We start from the raw sequence: 12988 nt of genomic DNA, 5'->3' as shown, positions 1-12988 counted from the left end.
GGGGTTGTAGCTATTGCGCAACACACAGATTCAGCCCGCAAACCGGAGTACGTTATAACGTTATAAATATAGTCACGACGTTAACAACTAACCAATGCTGGGGGTCCGTATTGAAAGTGGAAATCGAAATGGTTAAAAGTTAAATCAATTTGGTCATTCAGTGGCGTTTTACTGCCATTTAAAGTAACGACAAGTAACAGTTAGCCGCTAACATTAGCCACACGTGACGCGTCGAAGCACGTAGCGTGCGTCGACGTAATTACGTAGTCAACGTCATCGATTACGTCGACTCGCTGGGACAGCCCTAGTGTCTTGTAGGCCCATGAGGGCTGGGCACTATAGAATGCATGACACTCTAATAAAAATCAAAAATCCAAATCTAGAGCAGAAAGTAGGGACCCTTGTTTTTACAGCAGTAGGGACATGGTGGAAGAACTGTAACCTGACTCCTAGGTTTAAAAGAACCAGTAAAATCTTAAAATCTATTCTAAAACGGGTAAGCCATAGCAGTGGGCTTCAGTCATGTCATTGTATTCCTCTGTACTCTTAGCTACGAAGGCCGGGGGTTCCAGCAGCAGCCCGAGCCCGTCCTCTTCCCCAACTACTGCCAGCCAAGGCAGCCCCCTGTCAGCCCAACTCTGTGACCCAAAGCACAAGGACTGCCTCCTCCGAGAGTTCCGCAAGCTGTGTGCCATGGTGGCAGACAAGAGCGGTTACAATGACAAGACCAAGATCATCGAGAACTTCCTGAAGAAAGGCTCTGGGGGAGGTTGGTATATTTAGAGCACTCATAACTTGTGTAATCACTGGTTTCGCTCTCCCCACTGTTATCTCCCATGTACAGGTCTAGAATTCTAATGGTACGTTCACAGACCAAAGCCCCTTCTAAACATGCAGTGAAATCTGGATTATTACCAGCTCCTAGCTGGTCGGCCTGCATGTTTAGAAACAATTATCCGCTTTATGCGCACACTCCCGCGAGTGCGGATCATTACCATCTGAGCTCCTAGTACAGGATCCGCATCGCTGGCAAAGCGGCTGTTATTTAACACCTCCAGCTCATGTTCAGGATCATTCTGAGTGGGCGGGTGGTTAAATGGCACTTTACAAATCATTAATGTCCCCGTGCTATTTAATAATTTCATGAATGGACGTAGTTACTGTACATGGCTGGATTATTTGGAAGAGCGCCAATTTGGTGAGTAAACAAGTAAAAGTTGAATCATCTTTCCCCCCATCTCATCTGCCAGTTTGAAAATGGAGGAGGAGGAGATTATAGCCTACTACTGCATTAGGCTATTGGGTGATAAGTGGCCGTTATTAACGTTCAGCCTATTAATTAGGGCTGGCACAGATCACGGATAATCCGTGACCCGTACGGATCAGCCCTCGCGGTTCGGAACGTCCATGGTCCGCTGAACGTTAGTGTATGAGGACGCCTGCAACGCAGCCAGACACAGACGGGCATCATCATGGCAAGCGCAAGTGAGCTTCCTCATCCCTGCTCCCCGCTGTAATGTCTCTCTGAAGGCTGTGGCTACTACTAAAGACAGCATCACAACAAACTTATTTCAACACCTCTGAAAAAGCACAGGAATGCGAGCAGCGTGTTGCGGGCTGCACAAGATAACGAGCCACAACACACACAGGCACACTTTTCACGAACACGTTTATCACCGGACGGTGAAATGTTGCCTTTAGGACACATAACAACAAAACAACACGTCGGGCCACCGAGTAGCTTAACGTTAAATAGCTCCAACGTTATGTTTCCAGACTCACCCTGTCTGTACCCGTGTCAAGTGACTGCAGGTTAGCAAGCAACAGCCAGGAAGTTAGGCATAGCAGCGCCACGCTAAAACAGGAAGTTGGGTTGTTCTGCCTTCAGAGTAAAAGCATAAATTGTGTCACTTATTTATTTTTTTTAGCTGTGCAGGGCAACAAATGGTTAGAGAAGTATAATGGTATTAAAAAATAAAATCAAAATCAAAAATCTAATTTTGAGAGAAAAAATCTGAGATTTTTTTTTTTTTTTTTCTGATCCGAAAAATCCGTGATCTGTGGCTCAAAATCCATCACGCGATCCGAACCATGGGTTTTCTGATCCATGCCAGCCCTACTATTAATCGTTCGCGCAATCGCTTATATCAAATGAATTAACTCATTGAGTGCCAGCCACTTTTGGAAAACGGATGCTCCCAGTGCCAGCCCTTTCAGAGCGTTTTCAGTGATTTCTCGAGGCCCACAGAATATTGTGTGATATTACTATGTAAACACCGAACACGCCCAAAGAACGATGAGACTCTATTGTATCATCAGCAAAAAAGTTTATTGATATCATTTTCCGTTCTTTAGTTATCAGCCGGAGAAGATAGGTTGATTTAACCAAAAACAGACGTTTCCATCTAGAAGCTGAGATAATGAGCCTTTTGTGAAATGAAGCATTTCAAGCAAATCACTGACTCTGAAGCTAATATTTTCTGACCTGAAACATCTGAACAGTAATTTCCTTCAATAAAACAGCACCCCCACCCCCCTCAACTGCAAACTCCTCCTCCGTGGGAGTGTCTCTGGTGGCTCTGCTCGCTCTGCTGCGTGTGTCAGGCGAGTCCCAGCTTTTTCACAGCGTTCCGCGGTTTTTGTCGCCGGCTCCCAGCGCTTCCAGCTGAGAATAATGTAACTTTTCAGAAAGACGCTGGTGTCGGCAACTAATCATGTGGAGGGGCTATCGCAGCGGAGACGGAGGGGCTCAATTGTGGCAGCAGATTGGCTGCTGTTCACAGGCACAGCTAACGTTATGCTTCATGCATATCGATGCATACCGATGCGGTTTCCGTTTCCCCATGACTTCTCTGTTTTTTCCTCACCTTTCTCTAATCTGGAGAGCACTGTCGCCACCTAATGGGTCCGTAAAATAGCTTATACACATTCGACATCGCCCATATTTTTACAGGAGATGCATCTGGCTTTGATCCACGTCCCACCGTCAAAAAACGCAATTGACGACTTTAGTCGTCATTGGCACTCTACGTTACTATTTGAATTGACGACGATAGTCGTCATTGGCACTCAATGAGTTAAATGAGCAAACTCACGGTTTCCTCAAGTGCTGCAAACGGCTTGAATGGTTTCTTTTCCTCCCGACCTGTCTGTTTTATATGTGAAAATGCACAAATGCAAGAGGGTGATAGTGTTGCATTAGCCTGTATATTCAAGACATATAGCCTAACTTTTGTGGGAGAAATAAATTCAAAACTAGTCAGATATGACTTGAATGCCACTTGTAAAATCATCCACAGTTTAACGTTAGTGCGGCGGAATGCATCGGGAACTTCACAGTCTCCTCCTCCACTCCTCCCCTCCCCCGCCCACTCTACTCACCATCGGCAGAAAAAACTGCCATTTCCAAATGTTTCTAAACAAAGATACACTCCTGACAATAGACATACGTTTTTGGGTGACATTTCCCCGGGTAACTACAAGTGTGGCAACTGCGCCCAATGTGGCTTTACTCACAAGTGTAAAACGTACACACATCCACATAGTGGTAAGCAGATCAAGATACATGGTGCCATTACTTGTTGTATCTCGTTCGTGGTGTACCTTCTCAAATGTCCTTGTGGATTAGCATATGTGGGGAAAACGTCTAGAGCCCTCCGCACAAGGATTAGCGAGCATCGCAGCAACATCAGATGCGGTGATGAACGTAACCCTGTTGCAGTCCACTTCAAACAAGCAGGACACAGCATCTCCTCACTCCGGTACATAGGGATAGAGAAGGTTGAAAAGCCCCCTAGAGGAGGTGACCATGAACAATGGCTGTTACAACGTGAAGCATTTTACATATAGACACTCAACACATTGGCTCCGCATGGCCTCAATGAAGAACTAGATGTCAAGCTGTTCCTGTGATGTTGTAACTTCTTTATTCTATCCTGACAGTGTCGTCTTTATATGTACGCACCCCGGCCATTCTGCACATGAGCCTGGCTCTTTGGTCATGTGGTTAGCACATATGACTCTCACCTGGGAGTCCTGGGTTCAAACCCTGCATGAACCTCAACCTACCTTGGCCTGCCATACTATGCTTTTAAATTTCTTTAGTTTTTTGTCTTTTTCTTATTGCTATAGATAGGGGCAATAATATTCACCTGCATGTTTTACTTATTTTTGTATCTCTTTTATATCGGGTATTTTAGAACTTGTTTGCCTCTGTTATTATGTGATCTTTAAAAAAAAAGTTTTGTTGTTGATAGACCTACTGTGTCAACAATTGTGTGTATTTTGTAATGATCACAGGTGTCTGTCATCACCTGATTGGGGCACCACCACCCTAGTTGAAGTTATATAGATGCCCACAGAGAGCTTGTTCTTTCTACTGCCTGATGAAGACCCGTGAGGGTCGAAACGTTGTATCTTTGTCATTAAAAACTCATCGTGGGAGCTTCAAAAACAGTGTGCGGATTATCTTTTCCTTTTTCTAAACAAAGATCCCTCATGTCAAAACTGGCAAATATCCTGCTCTAGCTAGCCGGACATGGTCCAGACTTCATGTTTAGAAGTGGCTCAAGAGTGAAAATTGCATTACTCGCTTGAGTTTGACCACGCAAATTATTTGCTAAATTTGAAAAATGTCAACTCCACTGAATAGTGGCTCAGGTGAATTCCGCACCATTCGTGCCACAAAATTTCACTTCACTCACCTCAATGGCGCCTGCTCACGTGTTTGCATTTGTCTTTGTATGTAATCTTGCCGTGCAAATTTGTGAAATCGCATTTGGTGTGAACGGCCATTAAAACTAAATTAACACCAACAATCTTATGTACCATAATAATCCTGTTGTTATCAAATGGGTGTTTATGGTGGAATGCGAGGCTATTTAGTAGGGCTGTGGCGATTCACTTATCTCCTGATTCGATACTATCACGATTCTTGGGTGCCGATTCGATTTATATTGCGATTCTTAAGTATTGCGATTCTACGATTATTGCGATTCGATGTTATGATTTATTGCGATTTTTGTTTATTTTTTTCTTTTATTTTTTCAGTTTGTTTGCTTTTTTTACACTAGATTAGAACATGGGAAAAGTTGAATCATACACTAGAGACTGTATATATATAGTTAAAAACAGGGGCGGACTGGGATCATAATTCAGGCCGGGCATTAGATACCAAGCAGGCCAGGCCGATATGGGCCGACGCGCGTGAAATTTGGGCCATTTGAAGCCCAATTTGGGCCATTTGAAGCCAGATTTGGGCCGTTTGAAGTCCAATTTTACAATGAGATGCACCCACTTTAACCCTGAACTGCAATTATTACTTCAGACTAACTAATAAAGTAATAAAACCACTAGTAAACCAGTAGGCGGCGCCTGGCCTGCTGTTCACTGAGTGGCCTGACTGCAAGCACCAATTTTTTTTTTTTTTTTTTTTTTTGCGATTATCGATTCTGGAATAAAAGATCGATTCAAAAGATCGTGACATTAAAAATCGCGATACTTAGGCAAATCGATTTTTTCCCCCACCCCTACTATTTAGGGGCACAAAAATGTTTGAAAACCGCTGGCTTATGCTTATTTTGTATACCACCTCCCCACAATAAATCGTTTTTGAAAGGAGGTGAATATCCTTTTGCTATCACACTGTTTGATGAAAGTAGAATTAGTCTGTCTGCATTTCAGCAGCATACCGGTAGTTGTGGCAAAATCCAGGCTGGCCAGGTTTGTTCTAGATAAGTGAATTTTGTACATTTTCTGCTCCTCCATCCCAGATAAGTTCCATGGAGATGTTTACCTGACAGTGAAGCTGCTGCTGCCAGGTGTGGTAAAGAGTGTCTACAACCTCAATGACAAACAGATCGTCAAACTCTTCAGCCGCATCTTTAACGGCAACCAGGATGCCATGGTGCGAGATCTGGAGCAGGTCAGTACACTACATGTTCTCAGACAGATATTCCCACTCGACTGAAAATAAACCTCACTGGATATCTCATTCTAGGTTAATCGACTCTTGACATACTCCCATATGAAGGTTGATAGAGGAACAAAATGTCAAGAAATGATCTGTACTAGAGGTCGACCGATATGGGTTTTTCAATGGCCGATGCCAATATTTAGAGAGCAGGGTGGCCGATATATCATGCAGATTATTATTATTATTATTTTTTGCATTCGATAAAATACGACGATTTAAATATACTGTTAATAATGAAACTATTTGTGTAAAAAAAAATCATGTAGTTAATGATAATTCCATTATCCATTTATGCACATTGAAAATTTAATACAACAATTACATGTACCGTAATATAAGATATCTTGGCCAGTAACCTGCTTTAGATTTTTATTTATTAATGAAATAGAAAAATGCATTGGGTTATGCAGTAGATTTCAGAAATGACTGGTAGGGTATTTAAGGGAAAGCATGTATGTCAGAGACCTCATTCAACTGCAGTATTTTATACATTAACCATAATAATAATAATAATAATGTAGCTGTTTTAATTAGATTTGATGGGAGTTGTGTTTACGAAAGATGATGGTGACTGAGGAAACTATTAGGCCAGAGACAGTTGGATATCAAAAGCAAGACACACACCATATCCAGTATATTGAAAATCTCTGGTTAGGCTTATGGGTGCATGAGAGTTTTGGTACAGGGCTCAAAACTTTTTCACCACCTTACAAACGGTCCCAGAGCATGTTTTTGTATGTTTGTTTACGTTTATATGAACTGTTGACAGTCGCAACAGTTTCATCTCATCGCGGCTCTTTGGTGTAAACTGCCCAGAGAGAGAGAGAGAGAGAGAGAGACAGAGATGTTGCAGTCGGGAGGAAGGGGTTAATTTTTTTCAGTTTTGTGAGACAGAGGGAGGGAGTGAGGGGGAAAGAAAGAGAGAGAGGGAGAGTGTGGTACATGAAAGCGAAAGCCGACACAGGGATTGCTCCACGGCACGCTGTCGCTGTTTAGAAGGGGACTCCGTTGAACAAGTTACAATTGGACAACGTAGGCTACAAAAGCCCATCTGCAGCTGCTGAGACGATCACTTTTACTAACCCCCGCTCCTCCTGTGTGTGTGTGTGTGTGTGTGTGTGTGTGTGTGTGTGTGAGTGTGGGCAAAAGCCCCCACCTTTGTGAAGCTCCTTTGACTGAGAGCAAGAGTGATTCACTTCAAGTGAAACGCTGAAGCCATCTCATCTCATGCCCGGCTTAAAAACAATGCGTGGCAATTTATACTCGATGTTCACCCGCAATCATAATGTTACAGACACTAAATGTATATTGATCTTTGAAAACTGGAATGTGAGTGTTACCGTCATTTGTCTGATTGGAGTACCTTTTGAAGTTTCACGCTGCCTGCTCTGCCTGCACCAATGTGGGGGAGGGGTGGCATAGTTGTTCAGCTGCAGCAGGGAATCCCAAACACTAATTTGTAATAACCAGCCTTTTTGTGCGGAGTTTGCATGTTCGTTTGCTCCAGATAGGAACCCCCCGATAATAATAATAATAATAATAATATATTTTTTAATAATAATAAAAAAATCTGCCTTCTGAGCACAGGCAGTGGCCGATGCCGATTAATTAAAAACGGCAATCATCACACTGTCGCCTCACAGCTAGAAGGTCCTGGGTTCGATTCCCACCTGGGACGCTGTGAGCGCTGAAGGAGTGCGTGCCCGTCCGCATGTCCTCGAGTGCCCACCGCCCGGGTGGGGTCGTCAAAAGGGCCTTTCTGTGTGGAGTTTGCATGTTCTCCCCATGCCCCCTGGGGGTTTCCTTCATATAGGAACCCCACACCAAAACATGCAATATCCTGGTTGCTGATGTGGTGCCTCCTCTGGTCATTAGGGGCGCCTGTTCGGAGGGAGGGGAACTTGTAGGAATAGCGTGATCCTCCCACGTGCTATGTCCTACTAGTGAAGCTTCCCTTGTCAGGTGAAAAGAAGCGGCTGGCTACTGCCCATGTCTCCTGAGGAAGCATGGAGCCAGTTTCGGCTATCCCCAGATCGGCAGAGGGTGGAGCATCAACCAGGATGAATGAATTAAATTAGCACTAATGGTGATAAAAATGGGATAAAAAAAAAAAACCCCGCCAATAATCGGCCCCAATTAGTCGGCCAACCGATTAATCGGTCGATCTCTAATCTGTACAACCTGTGTCATTATCATTTCCAAGGGGGATGTGTCTGAGACAGTGAGGATGTTCTTCGAGGAGAGCAAATCATTTCCTCTGGCTGCCAAGAGCCTCCTGACCATCCAGGAAGTGGACGCATCGCTGACCCGCCTGGCCCAGCTGACCAAGGAGGATGACCAGCAGACGGAGCTGGAGGATATTGCCAGAAAGTAATCCATCATTGATCTCCCTGGTGGTTGGGCTAAGCAATTGTACTAACACTGGTACTAGTAACAATACAAGTAATGATCATGACTCCTCACCTTCCCTATTTTAGGGCTGGACCTGCCCGTGATTCATTTGACTTGTGTTCCATCTCAGAAGCAAAGTTTAAATTCTAGTGCACTAATACAACTGCCAGTATCTATACATAGATAGATGCTTAATACAACTGCCAGTATCTATACATACAGTAGATAGATACTTAATACAACTGCCAGTATCTATACATAGATAGATGCTTAATACAACTGCCAGTATCTATACATAGATAGATGCTTAATACAACTGCCAGTATCTATGACATAGATAGATACTTAATACAACTGCCAGTATCTATGACATAGATAGATACTTAATACAACTGCCAGTATCTATACATAGATAGATGCTTAATACAACTGCCAGTATCTATACATAGATAGATGCTTAATACAACTGCCAGTATCTATGACATAGATACTGGCAGTTGTATTAGTGCACTAGAATTTAAACTTTGCTTCTGGGATCGAACACGTAGATTCTATGTGTAAAAACCAGAAAAGCTGATTTATTTTCATGGTCATTGTTAATAATAGCCACAGTTATTTGTGTGTCTGTGTGTGTGTGTATGTGTGTGGTGGTGGGGGGGGGGGGCGTGCGGATGTAGGGTTTTAGATAGTTTCTTTTTATAGACTGTCTGCATCAGGCATGTAGCCAGTATTTGGATATGGATATTTTTCCTCCACAGCAGCTATGTTGAGGGTGAGCCTATGGCTTGTCCTCATGATATCTTGGAAACTGTTGGATTAAGTGTATTGAATATAGCACAGAATGAAATAAAGAAAACGGCTACACTCAAAAAATAAGCCTGCCTGGTTGCGGTACTTAAGATCAATGTGGCAAAACAAGCCGAATGTTTTGAAGTTGGATTCACATTTTTGTGTTCCAAATCTTTCTATCAGCATGAGTAGTATTTTACAACCCTTCTGATCTTAACCGTTCAGATTTCTAATTCCTTTAATGCCTTAATATTTGAGGATTTGCTCTACAATTTTCAGACAATACTGTGTAAGTTAATACTCTCTTTGTCTTAGATGCACCAGCAATGACCTGAAATGTATCATTCGACTTATTAAGCATGACTTGAAGATGAACTCTGGAGCGAAACATGTGTAAGTTCCCCTGGCTTTTACACTCTGTACTTTGCCATAAATTATGCCCTTAAATATAAAAAGAAGAAGAAGGAATTTGTCATGGCAAGACCAGACATTTGACTTTCATGCTTGTCTTTTATGCAGCTTGGATGCTGTGGATCCAAACGCTTATGATGCCTTCAAGGCCTCTCGCAATCTGGGTGACGTGATTGAGCGCGTGCTGAGAAACCAGCAGGAGGCGTCAAATGGTTCAGGACCCAGAAAACTCCTGACCATCGAGGCCTCGCTGATGACCCCCGTTCAGCCCATGTTGGTGAGGACAACCTTCACTCAGTCGCTCAAAATACAAGCATTTAGATACAGAATGCACCCATCTTCACACCAATGCACACAGCGTATGAAATAATATGCTCTCAGAGACAAGGTTATTATAGTTAACGAAAACTAACGAAAAAACGAAAACTAGAATTGAAAAAACATGAAATAAACTGAAATAAAATTAAAAACTAAGCTTTACAAAAAAACGATAACTAACTGAAACGGTATTGTGTGTTTACAAAACGAACTAAAATAAAATAAAATTGAAGAGAAAATGTCCTTAGTTTTAGTCTTTGTCAGTTTACAGTATTTCATACATAATAAGCCTATATTTTGAGTGGAGATTAAATCTATTTCCCTGGATCTATCATATTTTATGACCCTTTTGAATCTCACCCCTGACAAACACCCCATATTACAAAAAAAAGAGGAAAGGGGCAAAAAAAGACTAAAACTAATACTGAAACTAATAAAAACTAAACTAAAACTAAGCATTTTCAAAAAATAAACTAAACGATCAAACCCACCATAAAAACTAATGAAAACTAAACTGAAATTGAAAACAAAAAGTCAAAACTAATAAAAAATAAAAACTAATGAAAAAATCCAAAATTATTATAACCTTGCTCAGAGAGATGGGGGGAAACAGACTGAGAAGAGGATGTTTTGGTTTATTGGTCTTATATGTCCATTCACAAATCTGTATAGTGTAAGAATATTACTTAATGTATTTTAAAATATTTTTCAACAAACTGCAAAAACAAAAAACTATATCAGCCGAGCAGCATTTTGGTAAACAAACCGCGTCACTGGGTCGCAACGGCAATGGAACCCTATGGAGCCCAAGTGGCGCGAGGCTTGAGTGTCTGACTCTGGCCGGCCAACTCTGTTTACATTTTAAAAACTGCGACAGTTCACACAACTTTAACACGACATGCATATATTATACATCAAACTCTTGAGCTAATTCTGCTCTCACTCAGAATGTCAAAATATAAGCGATGTGATGTATAGTTTTTGAGATATTTACATTACATTTACATTTACATTACGTCATTTGGCAGACGCTTTTATCCAAAGCGACTTACAATAACACATTTTTTGTCAGCAATAGAGCAATCAACTATGGAGCACAGTCTATGACAACTACAACTTCTGAAGGAACAGTGGTACAAGTTTAGGTTAGTGGTACAAGGTTGGTTAGTTTTTTTTTTTTTTTTAAAGGTCCCAATTCGTGCAGCTGTAACCTCTTAAAAACGTGTGTCTCTGGTCCATAAAACATGATTCTGGATTAATCTGTCGAAAATATAGCAACCCCGTTTGTTGTGACGGAGTTCTCACTTCCTCATCTGGTCGCTTCCCAAGAATGGCCTGTTTCTATAATATATTCAGAACTAACAGTTCCCATTGGCCGCTGAGGGAGAGCCCGCCCCAGGCTCCCAGCGGCCAATCAGATTAGCGTCTGTGGACCAGCACGCTAGGTTGCGAGTTATCGTTAACTTAACGGTACTACGCTAAAGAGGACATCTCAAAATGCCTAGACTTACCGAATGCACCTCTGCAGTTGCTGGATCACGTACAGTTGGCGTCGCTCCAGCTAGAAGTGTTAATTTTGTGGCTATAGACTAAATGGTGCAGGTAGCTTGTGTGAGAGGGACCCGCGCAGTATGCAGGAGGAAGCTAGTGACGTCGATATTCTCTCCAGATTCCTCTCTGGGCAAACGACGCGTTTGGGGGTGTGGCTTGGAGGAGACTGCAGGGGGACGCTGGATAGGGACAAATCCAACTGTGGCAGTTCTGAGCGTGTGACCACTCATTACAGGGAGGGCTGACAGCAGTATATATGCATTTACAAGTAAAAACAGCTTTTGCACGGAATGGGACCTTTAAGAAAGAGAGAGAACGAAGTTAGATCAAGAAGGGCCCAGATGGAGCCTGAAAAGGTGTGTCTTTAGTCTTTTCCGAAAGATCGGCAGTGATTCAGCTGTCCTGACCGAAGGTGGAAGCTCGTTCCACCATTGAGGTGCCAGGGACGAGAAGAGTCGAGATCGGGATGAGCGACTTTTGAGCCCCCGTAGCGAAGGAGGGGCAAGGCGACCTGCACTGGTGGAGGAGTGAAGGGAGCGCTGAGAGGTTTGGAACCTGACCATGGATTGCAGGTACCGGGGAGCTGACTGGTGTACTGCCCTGTAGGCCAGTACCAGTGTCTTGAATTTGATGCGGGCCGAGATGGGAAGCCAGTGGAGCTCCTGGAAGAGGGGAGTGACGTGAGAGAATTTGGGTTGGTTGAATATCAGACGGGCTGCAGCGTTCTGAATGAGCTGAAGCGGTCGGATGTCGGTGGCAGGTAGGCCGGCCAGGAGCACGTTGCAGTAGTCCAGGCGGGAGGAGACAAGAGACTGGACCAGGAGTTGAGTCGCTTCTCTTGTGAGAAAGGGACGGATTTTGCGGATGTTGTAGAGAGAGAACCTACTAACTACTAACTAAGATATTAATGTTTGTTTGGCACAACTCATACTATTAAAGGCCCATTACGTCAATTGTCACTGTTACTGACGCCGGTGGCCGTTAGAGTAACTGCAGGCAGCGTGTGAACGAGCTGACGCGCGGGCACCACCATACTCGCACGCGCACAAGCAGCTGCCTAGCAACAGCAGAGGTGTTGGTTGCTATGTAACGTTAACTCATAAAAGTCACTTGAAAACGGCAACCTGGACAATTTATCGGTCAGATCAGCCTCGAGATGCCCAGGAAGGATTCTGGATGAATTATCGGACGTTATTGTGGCATGTTTGGCCGTGTTTTGGCTGTGGGGAAATGGATAGGATATTCACGTTACCGTGAGCCAGGAACTACCCTGCTTCCCCTGTATGTACAGTACCGTCTAATGCCTGGAGTTGACCAATCTGAACAATCAAACAATGTTTCATAAGCATAACAGTAACGTTAGGCATATTTACGACTGTTACATTCATTATCCACACAAGACGGTAACGTTATTAGTGGAGCTCTGTGGTAATTTCTATAAATGTAAATTAATATTAGTTAGCCGCGATTAGCATCAAGCTAACGTTACTATGTGCAGTCCCACTGCACCTAACTGCAGTCAGAGCCTTCTCCCCCGGTACGTCTTGACCAAAC

At 43.2% G+C, this 12988-nt stretch overlaps 1 protein-coding gene across 1 annotated transcript in view; it reads left to right on the top strand.

Moving 5' to 3' along the window:
- Nucleotides 1–12988, top strand: part of lig3 (ligase III, DNA, ATP-dependent) — a 66320-nt gene that overhangs the window by 18000 nt on the left and 35332 nt on the right. The window contains exons 4-8 of the mRNA XM_083636343.1: nucleotides 551–769; nucleotides 5772–5923; nucleotides 8178–8344; nucleotides 9470–9547; nucleotides 9674–9842. Of these exons, the coding sequence (XP_083492469.1) occupies nucleotides 551–769; nucleotides 5772–5923; nucleotides 8178–8344; nucleotides 9470–9547; nucleotides 9674–9842 (785 nt within the window). The remainder of the gene's footprint in view (nucleotides 1–550; nucleotides 770–5771; nucleotides 5924–8177; nucleotides 8345–9469; nucleotides 9548–9673; nucleotides 9843–12988) is intronic.

The sequence above is a fragment of the Poromitra crassiceps genome (assembly GCF_964638095.1).
Source record: "Poromitra crassiceps genome assembly, chromosome: 1".
In the NCBI taxonomy this organism is placed as follows: domain Eukaryota; kingdom Metazoa; phylum Chordata; class Actinopteri; order Beryciformes; family Melamphaidae; genus Poromitra; species Poromitra crassiceps.
Note: the sequence above shows the minus strand (reverse complement) of the source record. Positions and strands in the feature narration are given on the sequence as shown.